Genomic DNA, 23,146 nt, shown 5'->3' with positions numbered 1-23,146 from the left:
ACAAGCCCAAGGCAAAGCATTGCCCTGATTTTCTTGCTATCCTCCACCAAGAACCCCTTTTACTGGGATTTAGAGTACAAAGAAATGCCAACAGGTGGAGTACATCTTTAAAAGCTGAAGAAGCTAATAACTCCGGGCATGAGCAGCTTCAAAACAAGCACACTCCCTCTAGTGGCTCTGGCTGTTGGGAGAACTCTTGATACAAGTATAAGAGTACTGTTCTAAAAAAAAAAGGAGGGTGTTTCGACTGTATGAAAAAGGGATATATTTTAGAGCCTTAAGAAACAACCCGGAAATTCCACACTGCATTACGGGGCTGCAAGTAAAAGGGTGGGGCGAGGGCAGCTGCATTAGCACACAGCAGGTCCAGTAAAGGACTCTTCAAAATAGGTATATAGGTCTTTGCATCTGCTACATTTTAGTTGAAGAGTCTTCCCGGCACAAAACCACCTTCCTGACTATATCCAGGGACCTTGACGGAGGGCACCAAAGGGTCTCAGCTGTTTGTGACCTTTTCGGATCTGGAGCTCTGCGGTGGGAAGGCATTAAGCATTATTATTATTATTTATTAAGTTTATTGGCGTGCTCTGGTCCATGGAGTCACGAAGAGTCGGACACAACTAAACAACAAGTTTGTATACTACCCTATACCCGCAGGTTTCAGGGCGGTTTGCAAGATGAAATCGCAATATAAAAACACAAAATACATAATAAAAATTAAGAAGATGTGATTTAATTTGTAGATGATGCTCTGTAGTTCTATCTAGCTAGGTAAAGGTAAAGGTTAAGGTACCCCTGACCATTAGATCCAGTAATGGCCGACTCTGGGGTTGCGGTGCTCATCTCGCTTTATTGGCCGAGGGAGCCGGTGTACAGCTTCCAGTCATGTGGCCAGCATGACTAAGCTGCTTCTGGCGAACCAGAGCAGTGCACAGAAACACCGTTTACCTTTCCTATTTATCTACTTGCACTTTGATGTGCTTTCGAACTGCTAGGTTGGCAGGAGCAGGGACCGAGCAATGGGAGCTCACCCCATCGCGGGGATTCGAACCGCCGACCTTCTGATTGGCAAGTCCTAGACTCTGTGGTTTAACCCACAGCGCCACTCGCGTCCCTATCTACCTAGGTAGCTCCTTTAAATGTCCTCATTGATGCCCTTCTGCAAGAAATAGCTGCTGAAGAACCCTAATGCTCCACTAGATTGACAGCACAGCACCTTAGGCCTTGCTCTGCCAAGGTCAAGTCCTCTGTTTCTCAGAGCCCCTTGTTATTCCTTGAAGATTCTAGTCTACTGACCCTACATTGTCCTCAGCATCCCATTGGTGGCTTATGGCATTAGAGCACCCTCTGGTTTCCTCTCTTCCAGTGCCATTCGCTGTCTCTCCTGTTCCATCTGCCACTCTCTCACCCAAACAGCAACCATCTACCCTCCATGATTCTTCAAGCTGCTTGGTCCTGGTCTCGTGGCTGTTGCCCCGCTCCCCTTTCATAATTGCTGCAATAGCCTTTCTTCTCTGCCTCTCACACCGCTTGCCCCAGAAGCCATGGTTGGTGGAGTTAATCTTATGTTCCCTAAATTCCGACAGCTCCATCCTCCACAGCCCACCCAGCCTTTCCACTTTCCAATCTAGTTCGCTCTGCATGACTCTGCTCCTCTCTGCAGCTCTCCAAGCTGTTTTCAAGCCATGGGGAACAATAAAAGCTATGGGAGGTTTTTGTTACTGAATGCGTAACACTCACACTTTGCTACAAAATGCAGGGCTAACTCCACACTCATTCACTAATGATCTTTACTTTTGCTATAAGCCACATTCTATGCTTTTGGTGTGGGTGCAAGAGGTTTCGCGTGTGCACTTAAAACTACAAAGTATAAAATCATTTATTTATTTAATTATGCATTAAAACACCAGGACAGCTTGCAATGCATCAGTTCACATTCGACCATCAGAACACTAAATAAACCATTAAAATTCAGTGGCACCTCGGATTACATACGCTTCAGGTTACAGACTCCACTAACCCAGAAATAGTACCTCGGGTTGAGAACTTTGCTTCAGGATGAGTCAGAAATCGTGCTCCGGCGGTGCGGCAGCAGCAGGAGGCCCCATTAGCTAAAGTGGGGCTTCAGGTTAAGAACAGTTTCAGGTTAAGAACGGACCTCCGGAACGAATTAAGTACTTAACCCGAGGTACCACTGTAATGTTCAAAACTGTCAGGGTTAACAACCTCATGCATCATACGGGCACATTCGTTAGAGATGGTGGGGGGAATTCACTTCCGCCCCCTATCAAGTGAACACTCAGTACAAAACCAGGTAATGGGTGATGTCAGAAGTCCTGGTTACCTGCGAGGAGACTTGCTTCTGAGCTATATTTCACTAAAGGTCCTAAGCTGTCACGCTTTCCGGGCATTTTGTGTGATTGAAATAAAAGGAAATATACCCAACAACATAGAATGTGCACAAAAATTGCTCTCCTGACATTAGTTTGTAGGGGGCTGAAGATAAAAAGGAGTAATACCGGTACTTCCTGGTTAAGATAAAACAGCATCATCACCCTAGGCAGAAAGCGTGGGATGAGTCCTAAGCTGTGATTTATCTGAGTGGAAGATCAAGCAGGCTGGTTTGCATAGGAATGCATAAGAGCTCTCCATTTCTTAGCTCAACTCGCTGCAGGTCTTTAATGCAGAAGGATTATTCTATGTGGTTGGAGGCACATCTGGGGATCTGACTTAGTTCTGTGCAAGAGTCTATGCAGGAGCAGGCAGTTCGAGAGACTGAAACGACTGCATTGTAATAGACTCGAGGCAACAGTTTCAAAGTAAGGTGCCACTTAAAACTGAAGGATATCATATAGCCCATTCTTTCAGGTAACAATGTAAATATATCACACATTAAGACACTTATACAGTGGTACCTTGGGTTACATACGCTTCAGGTTACATATGCTTCAGGTTACACACTCCGCTAACCCAGAAATAGTGCTTCAGGTTAAAAACTTTACTTCAGGATAGGAACAGAAATCGTGCTCCGGCGGCGCGGCAGCAGCAGGAGGCCCCATTAGCTAAAGTGGTGCTTCAGGTTAAGAACAGTTTCAGGTTAAGTACGGACCTCCGGAACGAATTAAGTAAACCCAAGGTACCACTGTATGAGATATGCTGTACAAAGTAATCTTGTATACAAAACACTCCTCCATGCAGATATATGCATGTCTAACCTCCTCACATAATGAAGAATTTACAGAATACTCAAGGGTTAAAAGTGTGGCCTTTACTGTACCAACTTCATGGTGAGTACCAACACCATTATTTTCTTTTAGAAAAGCACTGAATAGGGCCGCCCCAGTGGAGACCATGCAATTGGAGACTAGCGCAATGCACGATCACTATGCAAACACGATATCCAACGCATGGTCATGGAAGCATGGTAGTGAAATCTTGATTACTCCTCTCCCTCACGAATTGTTAGAAACACACATAGGGTTTATATCCGGCATCTCAAAGATGTTATTCTGGCCGGTATACACTCCTTTTGTACAGTCACAGATGTTTCAAGAGGAAGAAGATAAAACATTGTATCCTTGCACTAAATTCATGAGTGAATCATTTGCAGTTATTTTTCTAGATTGTTTCCTACGGCAAGTTACTGTGCACGTTGGACAGATGTCTTCTGGGAAAGGAGAAGAATGGGCTTTACCCTACTCATGTCATGTTTTACCAAACAGGCTAAGTAAAAGTCAGGGGATTGTTGCATTTTAAAGAGAAGTCTACTTACTGGTTTCTCCCTCGCTTTGATTTCTCTCTCATGTGAAAAGTAGAAAGCTAAGCATTAAATCTACAGAAAATACCCCCCCCCCTTTTACTAGCTTGCCTGCACCAAACATTAATGAAAGCATTAAAATAAGACACTTTTGGGGGGGGGGCTGTAAAGTCTGTTTTACTTGGAAAAGATTCTTACTTGAAATAAGACGACCAAGCAAATGGCCAATTCAAAGGAAACCTGCAATTTAGAAAAGCTGAGCAAAGCAGTATGAAAACGTTGATCATCACTTAGCACACTTACTGGATTGCGTTGTCATCTGAAGCAAACTGTCAACGGCGTTGGAAAGAACACCTTTACTCGATATTCTTATATGACTCAAGATAATAGGCACAGCTTGGTAGTCCAAAAACAAGGCCTTCCCTTCATCCGTCTTCAGATCCACGCAAAGGGAATCAAAGGCTTGAGCCAGGTAATCAGCTAGAATATGCATTAGAATTTAAAACATAAAACTGCACCACTATTTTGGGTCACTTGTCAAACAAGCTAGGCAAAAGAGGCTGCTATACAATACGCATATAAGGAGATATCAAAAACAAAATGTCTTTATAGTGTGTTGCTTATTTAATGCCTAGCCTCGTTCATTCTTTTTTCTTTACTAGAAGAAAATCATATTTACAACTCATATTTTATTAAATCAAATAACCATAAAATGTTCCATTTTTCACATTTGCTGTCCTTACAATGTTTATTATTATTTTAAATAAATTTTATTAGTTTATAAAAAGAGATTCAAAACTTAATGCCAAATATCTTTTTTAGAATCCAACATTAATCTAAATACAATAAAAACATAGAGAAAAGGGGTGGGGTGGGGGGAATCATTAGAATCAAAAACTTTTGCTCATTCCTGACTATCCCTCTTGACCATTTTAGACACAACCTAGGGCCCAGAGATCTCCATAGACTTGTAACATGTTTGTATTCAGATTTAATTTTAACCAGATTATTTTTTAAAAGAAAAAACATTCTATAAATTTTAAGAATCCAATTAAAAAAACCAAACCACCCCTTGGTTTCAAAAATAAAACCGGTTTCTATCTACTCTGATAGAAAATAATAGCAGCATGTCAGGGAACTGCCATCAGCTCAGAGGCGGGAGGTGGAAGGGCAGTTGGGTTACAGGGAGCCTCCGAAGATCGTGAGAAGCAGCTCGTCCTCCGGGGAGGAGCGAAGCCACGCCTCCAGTGAGGAAGGGATGCAGGGCTCGGAAGATGCAAGAGACAGCCGCAACACCGAGCCTGAGCAAAGTGGGGGGGGGAGGCAGGTCCCCCTTTGCCCATGCCCTCTCTGCGCAGAAGGCTTACGCGCAGAGAGGGGAGGCGTAGGATGGGGGTCAAAAAACTGCTCTGCTGGGGCAAGTTTAAGGACCGCCCACTCCCAGATTCTGCTAGCGACTGAGCAAACATGGAATTGAGTCAATCTGCATTGTGAACGTTTGGGACAGATAATAAAGCCTTGAAAATACCAACGGGGAGCCTTGCCTGATTGCTCTCGAGCAACCACGCTGGCACACATAACACAGCACGTACAGGAAACAATCATTGTCAGTGAAGCCAGAAGGCCCTATAGCACCCATGTTGTGCCCTTTTGGATTTACCTATTTAGATTTATGTAACAGAAGCCGAGTTGTTGTTGTTTATGAAGACAAAGTTCATAAAGCCTTGACCTTGCCTAGCATTCACAGTGCTGAACGCTTCTCACTAGCTTGGAACCTAAACCTACACAAAGAAATGATTTCTCCAAATTTGAAGGTTAAATGCTAACTTTAGTAACATTCAGTTATAAACAAGGTGTTAGTGGCATTAATTTTCTCTGAATATCTGCTGCTGTGCAGCTTTTATTCAACAATTCAAGAAATAGCATTGCTTTGTGCTGGATGGCCCCAAATTTTAGTGAAACAAGAACAAAGATGCATTTACTAACTAGCTATATAAATCCCAATCACTTTTTTTGGTGGGGGGGGTAAATCAATTATTGCATTCATGTTCAAACACTACTAACTGAGTTTAAAAACATTTTAAGCCCCCTTTAATTTCCCAATGATTTGCCTGAGAAAAGGTTTCCTTTGCTATTTTTGGTATGTTGGCATTCTATCAAAAGTAAATATCGGAGATTTCAGGTAATGATAATAAACCACAGTAACACTTATTCTACTGCGTTAAAGGATTATTACATAAACTGAATCATGCCTGAACTTACAAAACCTTAATTAGGATGCCCCCTACTGCATTGTGACTTTAAAGCAAAAAACATTACTTACAAACCATCTAGAATTATGTACCAATCTATGCTAGCATTTTTATATTGTATATTCATTCTTACTTTATCTACAGATTCTACACTAAAATAAGATGGCAGAGAATTGTTCCTGCATATTAAATGTTTTAGGTGTAACTATAACCATCTTAGAAACCAAGTTTTATTTTTGTAGAAAGGTGAAGAGGTGTGGGAAAGTATTCCTTGCCAAAATTTCATTTTGTCCTTGAGCAGGAGTGCAGAATCTGTAGCCCTCCATGTGTTGTTCAACACCCAATCAGTCCCAGCTAGCCATTGGCCAGGGCTTATGGGAGTTGTAGTCCAACACTGCCTGGAAGGCTACAGGTTTGCCATCCCTTGTCTTGAGTATACCTAGGGAGAAATCAATGACCTACAGATCACCGATACGTTATTAGTAATATGTTTGTGACAAATAGTTTTCAGTGGCTTCAGAATGGCAAGCCGAACTGAACAGTATTTACAGATTCTAGGTGTGGGGACTGTTAACTTTCCATGCCCTAAGGATCTAGCACAGGGGGTGGAGAGATGGATCTGGCCCTACCCCACAGGCCAAATTTGAAAGGAGGGCCCTTTCAAGGACCTCTGTGTGGTGCTTTGAAGCACTGCTGATCAGCTGGTTATCGGCGCTTCAAAGAGCTGATCAGTTCTTTGTAAGCCCTTTCACGGACCAGCTGGCTATGGAGTTCCACATGGGGAAACTCAATTGTGTGGTCAATCCCAGGGCACTTAAACTGAGTTCCTATCAGGTAATTGTTGGAAAGGGCAAGTCAACTAGGATTGGACTATCAGTAGATGGTGCATTGGCAGGAGAGGCTTTCTGCCTAATCAGGAATGCACTTTAAGGCAACAGTGCACCGGCAGCTATGTCCCCGTCTGCCCCACACCTGATGTCTGAGGAAAATGGCCTCTCAGGCCAAACTGGGACCTATGCCAGATCTACTTAGACACACAGGCCAGAGCTTCCCCACTCCTGTTCTATTGTTTCCTGGTTATGGAAGTAAGTTCAAACACATGCAGACAGTGACTACCAAAATATTCCAGTATTCATAGGATGAAGCTTCTCCATTCCATACAGAAGCACCACTCACTGAGTGACGCTAACCACATCTCTATGATCACTTGCGCCAACTGCTTATCCCACTATCTTATCCTGATCTCCCTCCCACCCATCATTTGCTTGTTTCTTCCAAAACTTTTTTTAAAAATCCAAATTCTATTAAACACTAATGTAGGTGATCACTGAAATTTAATCATGCCTACATACAGTGGCGCTGTGGGTTAAACCACTGTGCCGCTTGGGCTTGCCGGTCAAAAGGTCAGCGGTTCGAATCCCTATGACGGGGTGAGCTTCTGTTGCTTGGTCCCAGCTCCTACCAACCTAGCAGCTCGAAAGCACACAGTGCAAGTAGATAAATAGGTACCACTCTGGTGGGAAGGTAAACAGCGTTTCCATGCGCTGCTCTGGTTTTGCCAGAAGTGGCTTAGTCATGCTGGCCACATGACCAGGAAAAACTGCCTGCGGAAGCGGACAAACACCGGCTCCCTCGGCCTGTAAAGCAAGATGAGTGCCACAACCCCAGAGTCATTTGCAACTGGACTTAATTGTTAGGGGTCCCTTTACCTTTTACATACAGCACAAACACAGTGGCTTTGACTGCTGCAAGATGTGATGATAACCAATGGCTTTAAAAAATGGGGGATAAAATAAACTCTTGGGAGGACAGATCTAACAATGAATATTTGCCAGAGCTTCCCGGTTCAGAGGCACTATCTTGCTAAATGTCACTTGCTGGGAAACAACAGCTTTTGCTGTTCAAGCTCCGCTTGCAGGTCTTCCAAGAGGCATGTGATGGAAAACCAGATTCTGGACTAACTGACCTTTGGTCTGATCCAGCAGAACTGCCCTTATACTGTATGTTTATGTTTGTGGCCCTCTTGGGCTGCCAAACATGCAAAAATCTAGAAGTTTAACTCTGCAGACAGAACTAGCCATTACCCCTTAAAATGCATATTGAAATACTTTAGCCCCCACTCCATTTTTTAAAATCAAGTTTCTTTAACCTACAGGCTTTTAAAGAATGATGGGTGAAGTGATTTCTGTGTTTTGACACTGCTGGTTAGGCCATATGTTTGTGAGAATGGCTTTGATGTTTTGAACTGCCCTATTCTGACATAAGCGCCCTGTAACCAAGCTGATGGAGGGTGGTACAGAAATATCTTAATAAATAAATCAAATTTACTTCACGGGTCAGTCAGTCGGAACAAGGATCTTTCTGTAGTTTGCTGTTTAAGTGTGGTTGGAGACCCCATATGCTGCATGCAGACCTCAAAAGCATTGGTAGAACTTACCTTGCGTCACTGTTTTGATTATAATTAAGGTTGATACAAGTCTTAAAGGCAAATTGGAGCTTTTAAAGAATGCTGCGGACTTTGGCTTGGGATCGGTAGTATGTTCAGGAGAAATATATTGACATCCCTTCGGCACAACACCTTTAAACAGGTCTTCACCCAGTCTTCTCATTGTTGATGTCATTGTTGCATACTGTTATACAAGCAATAAAACTGTATGAAGTGAACATAGCATTCCACTAGATAAATGCAAACGTCATTTAATTTACTCTGAACAAGTCTCATCAACATTATTCATGTTTTAAATGCTTTATATCTGAGACGTATTGTCCAGGTGGAAAAAGGAATATCAAAGTACACCAAGCAGTATGTGAGCACCATATTATAAGCCACTATGCAGAAGGCTGTCTCTTCCTGACTGACATTCACTTCAGATAGCAAGAGCACCCAGAGAAGAACACTCGCAGATGATCTATAAAGCAGATTCCAACAAAAATTGAAATAGGTGTATAAAAAAGCCTATTATATAAAAGAATAACATGCTATAACTGACTTCAATGGAATGCAGCTTTATCCTGGCCATGAATGCATTCCATTGAAGGTACATTAAAACCCAGAAAAGGTTATGTGGTTAAATCTAGAATTCTAGCTTTCCCTGCAATATCAAGTTCTTGATTTTGGCATCCTATTCACAATAAAATAAGAATCTTCTACCTAGCAGAAGAATTGCGAACGCAAGTACATTAGTGCTGGAAGCAATTCACCCAACATATAAATGATAATAAATAACAACTCCGGGTCAAATTCAGATCAAGTAAAACATTGGACCTTCCACAGAGAAGCAGTGTTAAATGCAAATGAACTACTTTGCATGAATACTTCTTACCTGTGTGCCTCCATCTAACTGCCTGATAGCCCAGTAAATGAATTTAACCACATGCATGTGCAAGTCAGGATTCACAAAGGGCATCCACTGAAACTGTTCAGCAACTAGAGGCAAAAACTGGAAAACACAAATATATCATTACTGTCTTTTTTCTCTTTCCAAAATTTGGGTCCTACCGATAGATCCTATTTGCGAGCTATTTCCAGTGGATATTTTTCCTGTGATGCTTCATAATCTCACATGAAAATTACCTAAGCAAAAGACAAAGCCAGCAACATGGTTGGCTGACTAGCACCATGAATGTTGCTTTACTTCCAAGAGTGTGCCTTGCTTAGTAATTCAGACAAATTCAATGCTATTGTCAATGCTAATATTGCTACCTTTAAATTCTGGAATTCTGAAAAAGACAATACTGTAAAAAATATTTTTTTGCAGAAACTTCCAATTTTTCTACTAGTGGGGAAAACCCCCAATCCTGTCCTCTCTCTATACTCCTTGGAGTGCACAAACAAGGCATGCAAGCAGCAGCTGCTATTTGTCCCCAGCATCTTACATGCCTCTGAACACAGAAGTATCAGTTAGCTATCATTAATATCACAATGTAAGGCTTTTGAGTACATTAGCAATGTAGGGGAAAGCTGCACGGGTTGAAGGAGATGGTGTAGTCAAATGGCATATATAGGCTATTGTGGCAACACACTACCCAATGTGGTTGGAGAGTGCCATCTGGGAGGGGCCCAGTGAGCAACAGAAGCATATAGAAACTCTTGTAGGCAGCATTTATTTACATGGGAGAGCTCAAGGACGGCTCTTATGGCTTCTGTTAGGCACCACCAGCAAGGGCAGCAATTGGGAGCAATTGAGCAACTCTGTTACCTTTGGTGATGTTTCCAAAGCACAACTAGGGAAGAAAAAGCACCGCCAGTTCCAGAGTGTGGGTGCTACTGACTCCAGGTGTTTTCTCCATGCCGAGGTGTGAACAAGGAACAACATGTCAGCCAACAGCTGTTGGAATAGGAGCCTTGTAGGCACCTACCCAAAGCAAGTAGGAACAAGCTCAACAACAGCTACATCAGACAGAATTCTAGGATCACACACTACATCGTAGGTGTATTCATGCCACATCTAATCACTACTTTGCCATGATAAATCTTAACACTTGTGCTTGGATTGCTTTTTAATAGCCCATCGAGGGGATAGTCTAACCTCTAGGTTAGATTACGGCAATGCGTTATATGTGGGGTCACCTCTGAAGACAGTTCAGAAGCTTCAGCCGGTGCAGAAGTCAGTGGCCAGGTTGCTCACCAGGGAAAGACAGTTGAAGTATATAATAATGCCAATTCTGGCCCGACTGCACTGGCTGCCAATTAGTTTCCAGGCCCAATTTCAAAGAGCTGGTTTTGACCTATAAAGCCTTTAACAGTTCAGGAGTGCCTCTCCCCATATGAACCAACCTGGACCATGCAATCATAACCTCCAGGTATAGGGCTGTATACAATAAATAACAACAACAACAACTGGAGGCCCTTCTTTGTGTGCCTCCTCCACAAGGTCCAGAGGATGGCAGCACAAGAGCGGTCCTTTTCTGTGGTGGCTCCCCATATGTGGAATGCTCTCCCCAGAGAGGCTCGACTGGTGCCTTCATTATACACCTTTAGGCGCCAGGCAAAGGCATTCCTCTTCTCCCAGGCCACTGGCTAATTTAAAAGGCCTGTAACCTTTTAAACTGTGTTTGGGGTGGGGTGCTTCTATTTGTTACTATGGGAGGTATTTTTGTGTTTTTACTGTATTTTGTAAACTGCCCTGTGATCCTCAGATGAAGGGTGGTATAGAAATCTAATTAATCTGGGATTATAGGAAGCGATTGATAGAGTAACACTAATGCAGGGAATGGGGATTGTATTCTGGGCAGCAGATCTCTATGCATGCATTTGAACTACTGTATCTGGAACAGATTGCTGGATCAGATGCTAATGTTTATTTAAATGGAGGTTGCAAAAGCCAGTTAATGAAGTATTTATTGCAGTTAAGATTTTTCCAACTACAACGGAAGGACCCAACATTCCACATGCTCACAAATGTGTTCCTCTGACAAACAGTATGTCTGAAGTTGTTCCGACATTAATAGGCTTTAAATAGTTTCTGTATGAAACCTGGTAGATAGAACACATGCCCCACATGTGTACAGAATTAACAGGGGAATCCTACATTAGATGTCAGTCACACTGTGTCCATTAAGGCTAACTCTAGGTAAGTGTTTAGGATTGGAGCTTAAGGATACACAAAATACCTTTGTTTTGTAATTTTATATCACCTTCTACTTGGAAAAAAAAGTATTATATTCAACATTAGCCCCCTGTAAAGGCCCCCTGTAATTAATGTGTGTGACTAAGTACTCTTAGTATGACTAACTTTGGATACAACCTTTATAGGTTTATACAATGATATGAAAGCATTAATCAGAGTGGCCTGGATAGCATCCAAATCAAGATAAGCAACGTTTGTATATATGGAAATGCTGTGATCATACATAAGGTTATATCACAGACTGCACCCTGCGAACCTGAATAGCTCAGGTTTGGAGAGCACATGGCTCAGTATTATGAAAATGAACACGAATTCTGGGGCCTACAGCGTTGTTAGACACACATCCAAATATAATACAAGCCGTTTTACTGTAAAACAAGATGTAGGAAGGAGGAACCCTACCCTGATACACTTCTCCTGTGTGTAGTTTCTGCTGGAAGCAAGCACGCCCGTCAGAAGACATTCAGAAGCTTTCTCTTCCTCTGCTACCAGTTTGCTTAGGTGCTGATCTGAGATCCAGTCCATTAACACCGTTAAAAGGTCATATATGTGTGAATTAATTGGTATCTGCAAACATAAAAGTGAATCTCTTAGGGCACAATTTGAAGAAGTTCTTTACTATGAGATTGCTATCTAAAGCGTGCATTGACTTGTGCCGTCTGCACTGCAACACACATCTGACTTGCATCAAGGGCACTGAGAGCATATGCAAATCTGCCTGGGGATAATGGTGATGTACTGGTTTGAAGAAGGGGAAAGTTACTCCATTTCAGCATCCTATATATGGATGAGAATTCCTGCAGGATTGACACTGGGAGGACAAGTATTTTTTATTACATTTCTAAACACATTTCTGGTACCTTCCTCTGTTGAGGTATGTCATTTTTCTTTTTTTGGGGAGGGGGGATTCTTCTCATTACAAGTTCCTTCTTTTCAGAAATCCATTTTTTGCCTTTTCAGTTTCAATTAACCCCAGCCAGTGTCTTCTCAGAAACTAAATATAACCCAAGCTTATTGGAATGGGAGACATATTTGGAAATAATATTTTCAAGAGTACAGTGGTACCTCGGGTTAAGAACTTAATTTGTTCCGGAGGTCCGTTCTTAACCTGAAACTGTTCTTAACCTGAAGCACCACTTTAGCTAATGGGGCCTACCGCTGCTGCAGTGCCATTAGAGCACAATTTCTGTTCTCATCCTGAAGCAAAGTTCTTAACCTAATTTCTGGGTTAGCGGAGTCTGTAACCTGAAGCGTCTGTAGCCTGAAGCGTATGTAACCTGAGGTACCACTGTACTATTTACCCTACAACTCCCCTCCCAATAAAATATAGCAGTTCCAAACCAACATGTCCTTGTGCATGCAAGAGAAAGAGAAAATGAACTTGTAAAATCTGGAACTGATTACTGAAAAAAATATTGACTTACAGACTTAGAGAAGATAAAATGGTTGGGTGTTGATGAGTGAATTCTATAATTAGATGATGATGATGATGATGATGATGATAATTTATTATTTATACTCCGCACATCTGGCTGGGTTTCCCCAGTCACTCTGGGCGGCTCCCAACAGAACTAAAAGCACTATAAAACATCAAAGGTGCAGGACAGAGAACCAGAAGTCTTTTTATATTTGGTCAGGGCTCAGCCTGACTCCCCTTCCCTTTTTGGATAAGAATTAGTACGAAAGAGGCCTCCCAGCATTCTCACAGGCCCATATAAGATCAGCATACACAGTTGGGCCTGATGAGAATTTACTGTTCCCAACCCAAATCCTGCGGAAAGCCATCTAATTCAGATTTTAATTTAATCCTGACTTGTTTTTAAGAGGTGATTTAATTATTGTTTGATTTTATATCAATGTTTATATTTGATGTTAGCCGCCCTGAGCCCGGTCTTGGCCGGGGAGGGCAGGATACAAATAAAAGTTGTTTATTATTCTTATTATTCTTATTCATTTTTTCTCTTTCTCTCTCCTTTCACTTTTCCTTCCTTCCTTTATTTCCCCTTTTCCTTCTTTCTGCCTCCATTCCTTTATAGATTAAGCATTTCTTTTACTTCAGTGTATTATAAAAAGATACTTTGTATTGAGGATGAACTTTTGTTTCCCTTTGGACAAGTATCAATAAATATAGATAAATATAGATATAGATATCAATATAGATATATAGAATTCCCCTTTCCCCCTATAGTGTACAGCTTACTTTGTAACTTTTTGACGTTACTGTTTTTTCTGGCTTGATAATCTTTCGCTCCTGGGCTGTGTGGAAAGCTTCTTTAGATTTCTGTATGGATAAAAACTCATGCTTCCGCTGCAACGGGACAGGATGAAAAGAAATTACATGAGGCTTTTTTCCCTGCAAAGCTGACAAACAATACAAGGCATATTGAAATATTACCTGCAAATTCTCTAAACGAGCTTGCACTTTTCGAGACTGGCCTTCCAGCTTCTTGTTTTGCTCACTTACGTCATTTAGCTAAAAAAGAAGAAGTGGAAGATGCTGAGCCAAGCCTTATAGATAAAACTTTTCTGTTATGTAGTGGGCGGTTCACAAATAATTCCTCTCTTGCTCATAAAACTGTCTGGGTAAGTCCTCCCCACCCTTCACGGCTTGCAAGAATGAAGAGAACTAGAGTCACCCCTTTGTCCTCCTTTACATATGCAAAGAACAAGCTGCCAGGAGTTTGCAGCTGCAATTCTAAACACATTTATGGAGAAGTCAGTTTTGCTGAAAACCAAGGAACATGCTTTCACGTCATTTTTTTAGTGCCGAGATGAAAGACACACGAGCCACTTCAGGGTGATGGCATCCTTTCTGTGGCGTTTTTGAAAAGCAGTGTCCTGCTCCGTGGTGAGGCGAGGCAAAACTCCAGCTGGGTACAAGGCTCAGGCTGTGCTATCGGAATGCAGAACTTCAGCAACAAACAAAATGAGACTGGGAACTATAGAGTGGCAACAGCTGCCTTTCAATTGTCAGCCCTGCTTGCACTGGAAGGTGCTTAGAGGTTCATCCTGCAGCAGTAGCCTCCTACATGATACCTCTGGATACGAACGGGATCTGTTCCAGAGCCCCGTTCCCATCCAGAAGCAAACGTAACTAGTGACGGCATGTCTGCGCACACGCATGTCGCTTTTCGCTGCTTCTGTGCATGCGCGTGACGTCATTTTGAGCATCTGTGCATGCGCGAATGGCGAAACCAGGAAGTAACGCGCTCCGTTATTTCCGGATTGCTGTGGAGCACAACTCGAACACGCTTAACATGAAGCATATTCAACCCAAGGTATGACTGTACTGCGATAAGAATTGGGGAGCACCTGGTCTCACTGGGTCTCAGAATTTGAGGACAGCAGTGCCACAGGCTCATCTGGTGAAGGATATCTGGGGCTCCTGCCCTTTCTGGTTTGGAGTCCTCGACTTCACGTCGTTAAAAATTCTGGGTGCCTGACAGGCACTAGTACTTTTTTAAGTGTGGCCAATATTTGTAAGAGCCACAATGGACTAAGGCTCCCCCAAACAGACAAAGGCTCCTGGAACGGAACAGATGTAGCCAACCTGCAGTAGAAAGATGGGTACCCCATAGTTTGTTGAAGCTCTAAGAGACCCACAAGCATTGGAATGCACAGCTGACAGAGAGAGAACCACTTGAACTCAAAAGCAAAGCAACTACATTAGGTGCGAATACTCTGGTGCAGCAGCTATGCTTTTAAAATAATTGCAAGACCTCTTCAAGAAGATAGTATTATACTAGACTAGTGTAAGGTAACGTGTGAATTATGCTTAACTATTCTGGTGACTATATTTCTTACCCAGCATCACCCATACACCATAACACTAACAGAAACTGTAATAACCATTTAGTATTGGAACACTTTACAAAAAAAACCCCTTATGTTTATAACATTTAAAATGCCTGATTTGTGTGTATATTATTCTTTATTATTTTTTAATTTATTAAATTTGCTTACCGCCCTTCATCTGTAGATCTCAGGGCGGTTCACAACATAAAAATACAATATAAAAAACACTTGCCTGTTGTCTTAACGCATCATTCAGTTCCTTCAAAGTTTCGAATGATGATTTAAGCCTTTTGTTTTCCTTTGCTTTTTCTTTCAAAGCTTCAGACAACTGCTGAATTTCAGCTTCATGTTGCTAGAAACAAAATGAAGAACTTGTAAAGAAAAGGCTTAGCAGTTTTGTGTTTTTGAAAGCATTTAAAGGGTCCAAAATCACATGGAAATTATGAGTCACCCAGTCAACATTCTTGACATAATGTGAATCCAAGACTCTTAAGATGAGTAAGGTAGAAAAGAAAAGAAAAATCTAAAAGAAGATAAAACTGGAACTTATCTGTCATTGTGCTACTCACATAAGTACCCTGCTCAGTGGTACAGGCCAGACTTATGAGTGCCAAGTGAAATATAAAGAAATCGATCCCCAATTGTATGAAAGTATATATACTGAATGTCCAAATTCTGATATAAGCACTTCAGTTACCTCCTGCCCAGTCCTCTGGATGTCTATGCACCATACTACCAGTGACTAAGCTTTGGCCATACAATCCCTCTCATTCTTCTGTTTTTCTAGTTACCCTCCTCAGAACACCCTCCTAAATATCCAGACATTATGCCTCTTGATCATCCAAAATGCTACTTGTTATGTTTTCCAGTTCTCTTCCTTATGCCTTTTCATAATTAGCTGCTATGGCTACATCTGGATGGTTGTATGAGCTTCCTGACCCCATAACCAGTCACTTTACACAAGAGCTGGGAGGGCTTGTCTCCTGCCTGACAAGAATAAGAGGAGGAAAGTGACTGCTTGTGGGTGCGCAAAGCTTGCTCATATCTTGACTTATCACCCTGTGATACGATTGAATGTGGCTTGTAAGCGATAAAGGAGCGCAATTATTTTAATTTAGATTGTTTCTTTAGTATAAACTTGTATGATCGCACAAATTATCTGGGGGAAATTTTACTTGCGGCACTACAGCATACAGAATATTACAGAGCGGTAACCTAAAAAGGAATATTTTCCTCTGGTGCACTGTTAGTGGCATAGGAGAGCTAAAAAAACCAACAGCACACATCTGGCAACCAATGTGTCCCTTTGGTTTCAGATAGTACATAGGTAGAAAAGTCTGAAAAACCTGGGACACCAATTTTCACACCCACCCCCACCCCCACCCCCCACACACACCCATGGTGGCTCATTTACCCAAAGTAATGTATTTAGCATTAACTCTGGAAGTGTATATTTGATTCTGACCAAACTAAGCCTCCTAAAGCAAAATATACACCAGCCTCTAGAGCAAGGCTCATGTATGTTTTAGTGGAGATTCCTGTGATTGCAGGAAGTTGGACCAGAAGCCCCTTGGGGTCTCTTCCATCTCTACAATTCTACGTATCAAGTAATGAGAGTTGCTTAGCTGAGATGTGAGAATAATTCCCACCCTTGTGAATATTTTAGCCAGAAACATTTCCCCCTGGTAAAGAAGCATTTTTAGAAGTAACCATACCTCTTTCATAATTTGAAACTTTGTGTGAACTTCCTCCTCAACGCTTCTTATCTTGGTCAAAGCAGCTTCATGTCTACAAAGCAGGGTCTCTCGTTCCGCCAAACAGTGCTCACGTCTTTCAAGTTTTAAAGCATATTCCTCCTGGGCTAATTTTTCTTGCTGCATCAGAATAGAAGAGGAGCACAAACTGTGGTACTGTGAGTAAATTTTCACAAAATCCAGCACTTTCTTTTTAAATGTAAGTCATCCCTGCAATTAAGTGTCAGAAGAAATGACTACTCCACAAAAGATGTGCTAGTCTGCCTTCCTTCCTTAACGTACCTTTGGCCTGAAAGGGCAGAGCTGAATCTTTTCCAATCACTGGTAACAATGAAGGTAGTTTTAATAAGCTCGTATATAGCAAAGAAGACTGAAGTAAGCAATTAAAGTAACTCAGTCATAACCACATTAGCTGCATATGGTACTGAAGGTTACTCATTTTTATATGACAGCCTAGATCAAACTTTGGTAAAAAAAAATTGAATTTCCTCAGTTTGAAATAGTATTTTACATACTTTAATATTAAAATTATATACAGATGTAAAATTCAATAATATAAAACTGGAAACGTTGGTTAAAATTGATGTTTATGGCACTGCAACATCTAAACAATCAAATAATTCAGGAAAATTTGTTGATTAGAAAAACAGAAACATGATATTAACAATAAGGTCATGCCACTGCAGGACAGAGAACAGTAAGAAAACATACATGATGTACATTAAATTAAAATTACTATTTTTAATTTTTTTTAAAAAACCTACCGGTAGATCATTATTGATTTTTACCTGCAGCTTTTGATGTATGATAGATAATTCGCGATAGATTTGACTGAAATGAGATGGTATCAAGTTTTTCCCATTTAGTTCTTGGGTTTCAAAAACTCTCACACTCTCTCTTGCTGGTTCACCACCACTATCGTAATCACAAGATGTGGTCACTGTCAAACTAGATGGCAGAGTAATGTCTAATGGGTGAAAACAGACACAGACATGCTCAGAAGCTCAGTGTACCATTCCTCTGTTTAGGGGAACTGTAGTTGGGTGTCACCAATATACTGATAACACTCCCCTCGCAATCCCCAGATGATCACTCTTGTGTTGAAAGGCGTGTGGGCTCCATTGCACAAATGCTCTAGGGGCCAAGCAGCCCCAGGACCTTCTTTTGCAGTCAATTCTCCAGTGTAAGAGCAAAACTACTACTTGCAGAGCCTGCCCAGGATACCATAGCTACTGAATGTTTTGAGAAGTCCAGAAGCAGCAGTGTCGTGATATTCATTGTAATCTCATCCTGAAGGTGTAACGTCTTATTACTTGGCAGACAGATGTCTGGCTACCACTTTAGACTCTGAAAAGCTATCACAGCTACAGTGGTGCCCCGCAAGACGAATGCCTCGCAAGACGGAAAACCCGCTAGACGAAAGGGTTTTCCGTTTTGGAGGTGCTTCGCAAAACGAATTTCCTATGGGCTTGCTTCGCAAGACGAAAATGTCTTGCGAGTTCCTGCAGGTTTTTTCCCCTCCCCCCCTTTTTTCCCAAGCCGCTAAGCCGCTTAACAGCTGATCCGCTAAGCCGCTTAACAGCTGATCGCTAAGCCGCTTATCAGCTGATCCGCTAAGCCGCTTAACAGCTGACCGCTAAGCTGCTTATCAGCTGATCCGCTAAGCCGCTAATAGCGCTAATCCGTTAAGCAGCTAATGGGCTTGCTTCGCAAGACGAAAAAACAGTAAGACGAAGAGACTCGCGGAACGGATTCTTTTCGTCTTGCGAGGCACCACTGTACTATGCAAAGGCATTTTAGACTGCAGTTGATTATTGGAATTGTGGGCTCTATGCTGTTTTTTAGGTTTTTGTTTTGTATTGGTGTAGCTGGATTTGTAGCTGGTTGACTGACCGAACCCAAAGAGTGCTCAGTAATGGTTCCTCTTCATCCTAGAAAAAAGTGACAAGAGGGGTGCCACAAAGTTCTGTCTTGGATGAAGGTATCGAGGGGGTGCTCATCACATTTGCAGATGACACCACACTGGGAGAGGTAGCAAATGTCACTGAAGACAGAAATGGGACTCAAGACGACCTCAACAGATTGGAGAACTGGGCCCAAACTAACAAAATGACTTTAAATAAGGACAAATGTAAGGCTCTACACTTAAGCAGGAACAACCAGCCGCACAAATATAAGGTGGGGAACATCTGGCTTGCCAGCAGTACGTGCAAAAAGTATATTGGGGTCACAGTAGACTATTAACACGAGTCAACAGTGTGATGCAGCAACAAAAAAGCTAATGTTAATCTAGGCTGCATCAACAGATGTATAGTGTCCCAGTCAAGAGAAGTAATAGTCGTGCACTATTCTGCCTTGGTCAGAACAGAAGTCTAAGTGGATCTCCAGTCTAGAGGCATACTTTGGTTCATCTCAAATGGGAATAAAGCTTCATCTCCTTCCTCTGAGAGCAATGCTTACTGTTGTAAATTTTGGACATTAAGAAATGCAGTTAACTAGAAATGCTTCCTGTACATTGCTTTGTTGCATATAAAGAGCCATTATGTAGCTAGCAACACAGGGTTATGTTCCACTGCCCATGTATAGAAGAACACAGGCCAGCCAGGCAAGACACTTCCAATAGTAGAACAAAGGGATACACACTCACCTGTCTGGAATTCGGAAGAGATGCCTCCCCCATTGGCACAGCAATCATTGCCACTGTTGCATCCATGTAATGGGGGGGGGGAGGATAAATTACCCACCATGCTTTCCAACTAATTTAACACAAAACTTCACCTGTGAAGATGTGAATTAAGAGAGGGGGCATAGGCATAGTCTGAACTGTAACTTACTACCTCGTATAAGATGTCACTACCAATCCTGGAGTAAATGTGCTAGAAAAAAATCATGCAGTAAGTCAGCTGAGCTGCCAGTTACATATTTCATTTAATTTCAAGCTGCGAATGGGCTATCAAATGAGATTTCCTTTGAGTTGTATTAGAATTCATAAGAATGTGATTACCTGATTCTGAATACATGTCTCTGGGAAAATCTCCAACGAACTCAGGCTGTATGTCACGCTGACTTGAGCCATATAGAGAATCCAACTCATCACCCTGCCTAATAGACACAAAATGATTGCATTAAGCTGCACACTGTATAAAACAATGTCCGTTCACATTCCTTGTACGGTGGGAAAGATATCCGATAAAACTTTCAGATCTTAAAATATATTATTCCAGAGTACAATGATGAGATTCAGCAGTATGCTTTACAGCAAAAAGAAAAGACTGGCTCAAAGAGTAAAATGGTTTTCTTACCGACTTAAGTTTTTAACATTCTTTGAAGTGTCTGAAAAATGCTTTGTATTTTGCTTTCTTCTATTGCCAGTATATTCTAACTGTGAGGAGCATTTGAGTAACGATGCAATTGTATCATCAAGTGAGCTGTCCATTTTCTCTGCAAGGAAACAATATAGGATTGTGGTAATTAGAAAAACAGAGCCACCCTGCTAATGTACCCAGCACGAGTACCTGAAAACCCTGCTAATACCTTAAAACATGCATCTAACCACAAGAGCCAGTCCCCACAAATCTGGGACTAGGGAGGGCGAACTCTGGATGAAGGAGCAATTCCTAGGAAGTCTTCAGCATTGGCAACTGGTTTAATATGTAGCCATTATAATGATTAGCAACTTGTCCACTCCCCACTTCAAAAAAAGACACTTTGCTGCATTTATAAAGCCAGTGGAAAGGGGGGGGGGGAAACACCCCCAACCTCCACAATTCATAGAGAATTGGAGAGAAGAGTTTTTGTGTTGGGCATGTTGGACAGAAGCACTTGGCTACAGGAAATGCAGCAGAGTGAATGAGTTTGAGAAATACTTATCAGAAGCTCTTATTTTGTATACAGGCGGCGACCATTTTGCAAGCATCCAACTGACGGGCGACCGCCGAAACATGCACCACTTTCAGCCCCGGAAGGGACGTGCGCAATGACTGGGAATGCAAGACTTTGACACAATAGAACAGCTACTCTCTGACTTAAACGTCGAGACCACCTGCTCTTAAAGGTATTCCCAGGTTTGTTAAGAAGCTAGCATAGGAGCACTGGCCCACAATCCTAACCATATCTTCTCAGTGGGACTTACTTCCTGTCTAAAACTCCCAAATTATTAACTTTCTACTGCGCCTAAAACTCCTAGGTTCGGTAGCATGGGTACTTATCTGCAGGCTGCAAACTAAAGACAATACGAATTAGGAAAGAATAAGAGATTAAAAGGCATAGGAAGGTCAGACAGAAAAGGCCAAAGAAAAGAAATGCGTCCTTGTGCTAAGAAACTGTATCCCCGTTCTATTTTCCTAACTTTTTCATATAAAAAATTAAGAATTCTTTTAAACAAATAGATCAAACACCTTTTAAAATGCCATACCTGTAGACATTAGGGACCTTCTACTTTTGCATTTGGCCTGTGCTGCATCCAGAGAATTATTCTAAAAGAAGAATTTTGTTCTATAATTACTAACATCAAAAATATGCTGGCCTGTTACATCTACACAATGTGTGTTTATTTGATTGTTTTGAAGTGACATTTCACCTTTAAACAGGAAAGGGTTTTCCATTAAAACTTTACAAGAAATCAAAAGTGTTTTCCTTAAGCCAGCCCTTAAACAAAATATTTAGCCAACGGTGTGTTTGTGTGTGTACACACATAAAATAGCAAGAGAACACTAAGAAGAAGGGGGAGTAAATACAGAGAGACATTTCAAATACTGGTCTTCATACAAAGGGGCAAGTATCTGTCAGAAAGTTCCACAACTTGTTTTTAGTGGACCAAATGTGACACAAACACACACACTCAGTTTAGAGCTGCCAGTTAGTGCATGTGCACAGAAAAAGGCTAGGAAAGCCTTTGTCAAACAAATAAATCGAATTAAGTCTCACTCTTTGTTTAAGTGTTTTATTATGCTTTGTGCATCTTTTTTTGTTTGTTTGTGTAATGACAGGGGCCCCTCAACAGCTGGAAGTAGCCAGGGCCCCCTTCTGGGCCTGAGCATGCCCCTGGGCATGTGCAGAGTGGCTTCCCAACCCAAGACAAGCAGCAACTCATCGTCGTACATTTAGGTCTGCAGGCTGAAGACTTTTCCGGAGGACGGGAGCCCCCAGCACCTGAAGAACCGAATAGGTGAGCGGCCGGAATTAAAGTGCTACACGAGAAAGGGGGAAAGCCGGCAGCACTCCTGGCCCACCCCGCGTCTCGTGGGAATGGAAGAACACGCATTTGCAGTTTGTCCTCCTGTTCAGGCAGCTGTTCCACACACGCAAGCCCAGCCTCCCTCACGCATTCCCGCCCGCAGGAGCCCCACCTGTCCGGCCAGGTAGCGTCTCCTCCAGCGCTCGACTGAGGGGCTCAGCTCGGCGGAAGCCGCCATTGGAGGAAGGGAAGACAGTCAAGCAGCCCGCGGCCGCCTCCGCCACTCACAGCAACGGCCCGAAAGGGGAGGCCGAAGGGCGCCTGCGCGAAGACGCTCATTACCGCGGTTGCCACGGACAACGAGGAGCGGGAGGCCGCGCGGCCCTGTTTCCAAGGCGGCGCTCGACCTAAGACCCTCCTTTCCTCACCCGCCTCCGCGGGAGGGGAAAACAGCTTATTTCTCTTTGACGCCGCAGGAAAGGGAGTGAACTCCCTGGAGGGTAGTCCCATTTCTATGTAGAAGAGAAGAGCTGCCTGCCTGGGGATTGTATAGTTGGAAGGGATCTCCTGAGGTCATCCATCCCAACCCCCTCCCGCCACGCAGCAGGATTCTCCACTTGGCAGAACTACTTCTCCGCTTTCCCCGCTCCATGACCTGGAAGTTTTTTGAGCATATGTTGCACGGCTATTTGCTTTGCATGCTTTTTGGCTGAGATGGCATTGCAGGGGGTTAGACTAGATGACATGGGGGGAGGGGTCATCTAGCCCAACTCTTTTCAAAT

At 42.4% G+C, this 23,146-nt stretch overlaps 1 protein-coding gene across 7 annotated transcripts in view; it reads right to left on the bottom strand.

The window, feature by feature from the left end:
* Positions 1-22,738, bottom strand: part of CCDC138 (coiled-coil domain containing 138) — a 28,432-nt gene extending 5,694 nt beyond the window's left edge. Inside the window, exons 1-13 of one of the 7 annotated variants that reach the window (XM_028727995.2) lie at positions 22,537-22,731; positions 21,603-21,663; positions 20,491-20,629; positions 20,193-20,290; positions 17,977-18,155; positions 17,150-17,344; positions 15,667-15,786; positions 14,035-14,112; positions 13,840-13,947; positions 12,042-12,206; positions 9,333-9,449; positions 8,447-8,639; positions 4,061-4,237 (exon numbers count right to left, since the gene is read on the bottom strand). In XM_028727995.2, the coding sequence (XP_028583828.2) occupies positions 4,061-4,237; positions 8,447-8,639; positions 9,333-9,449; positions 12,042-12,206; positions 13,840-13,947; positions 14,035-14,112; positions 15,667-15,786; positions 17,150-17,344; positions 17,977-18,155; positions 20,193-20,290; positions 20,491-20,629; positions 21,603-21,663; positions 22,537-22,602 (1,696 nt within the window). In that variant the 5' untranslated portion in view covers positions 22,603-22,731. The other 6 variants (XM_028727996.2, XM_028727999.2, XM_028728001.2 and 3 more) reach the window with 6 other exon arrangements.
* Between the last annotated feature and the right edge of the window lie 408 nt (positions 22,739-23,146).

This window comes from Podarcis muralis, chromosome 4 (assembly GCF_964188315.1).
Source record: "Podarcis muralis chromosome 4, rPodMur119.hap1.1, whole genome shotgun sequence".
NCBI classification, from domain to species: domain Eukaryota; kingdom Metazoa; phylum Chordata; class Lepidosauria; order Squamata; family Lacertidae; genus Podarcis; species Podarcis muralis.
The sequence above is the reverse complement of the archived record's forward strand: the minus strand, read 5'-3'. Positions and strand labels throughout refer to the sequence as shown.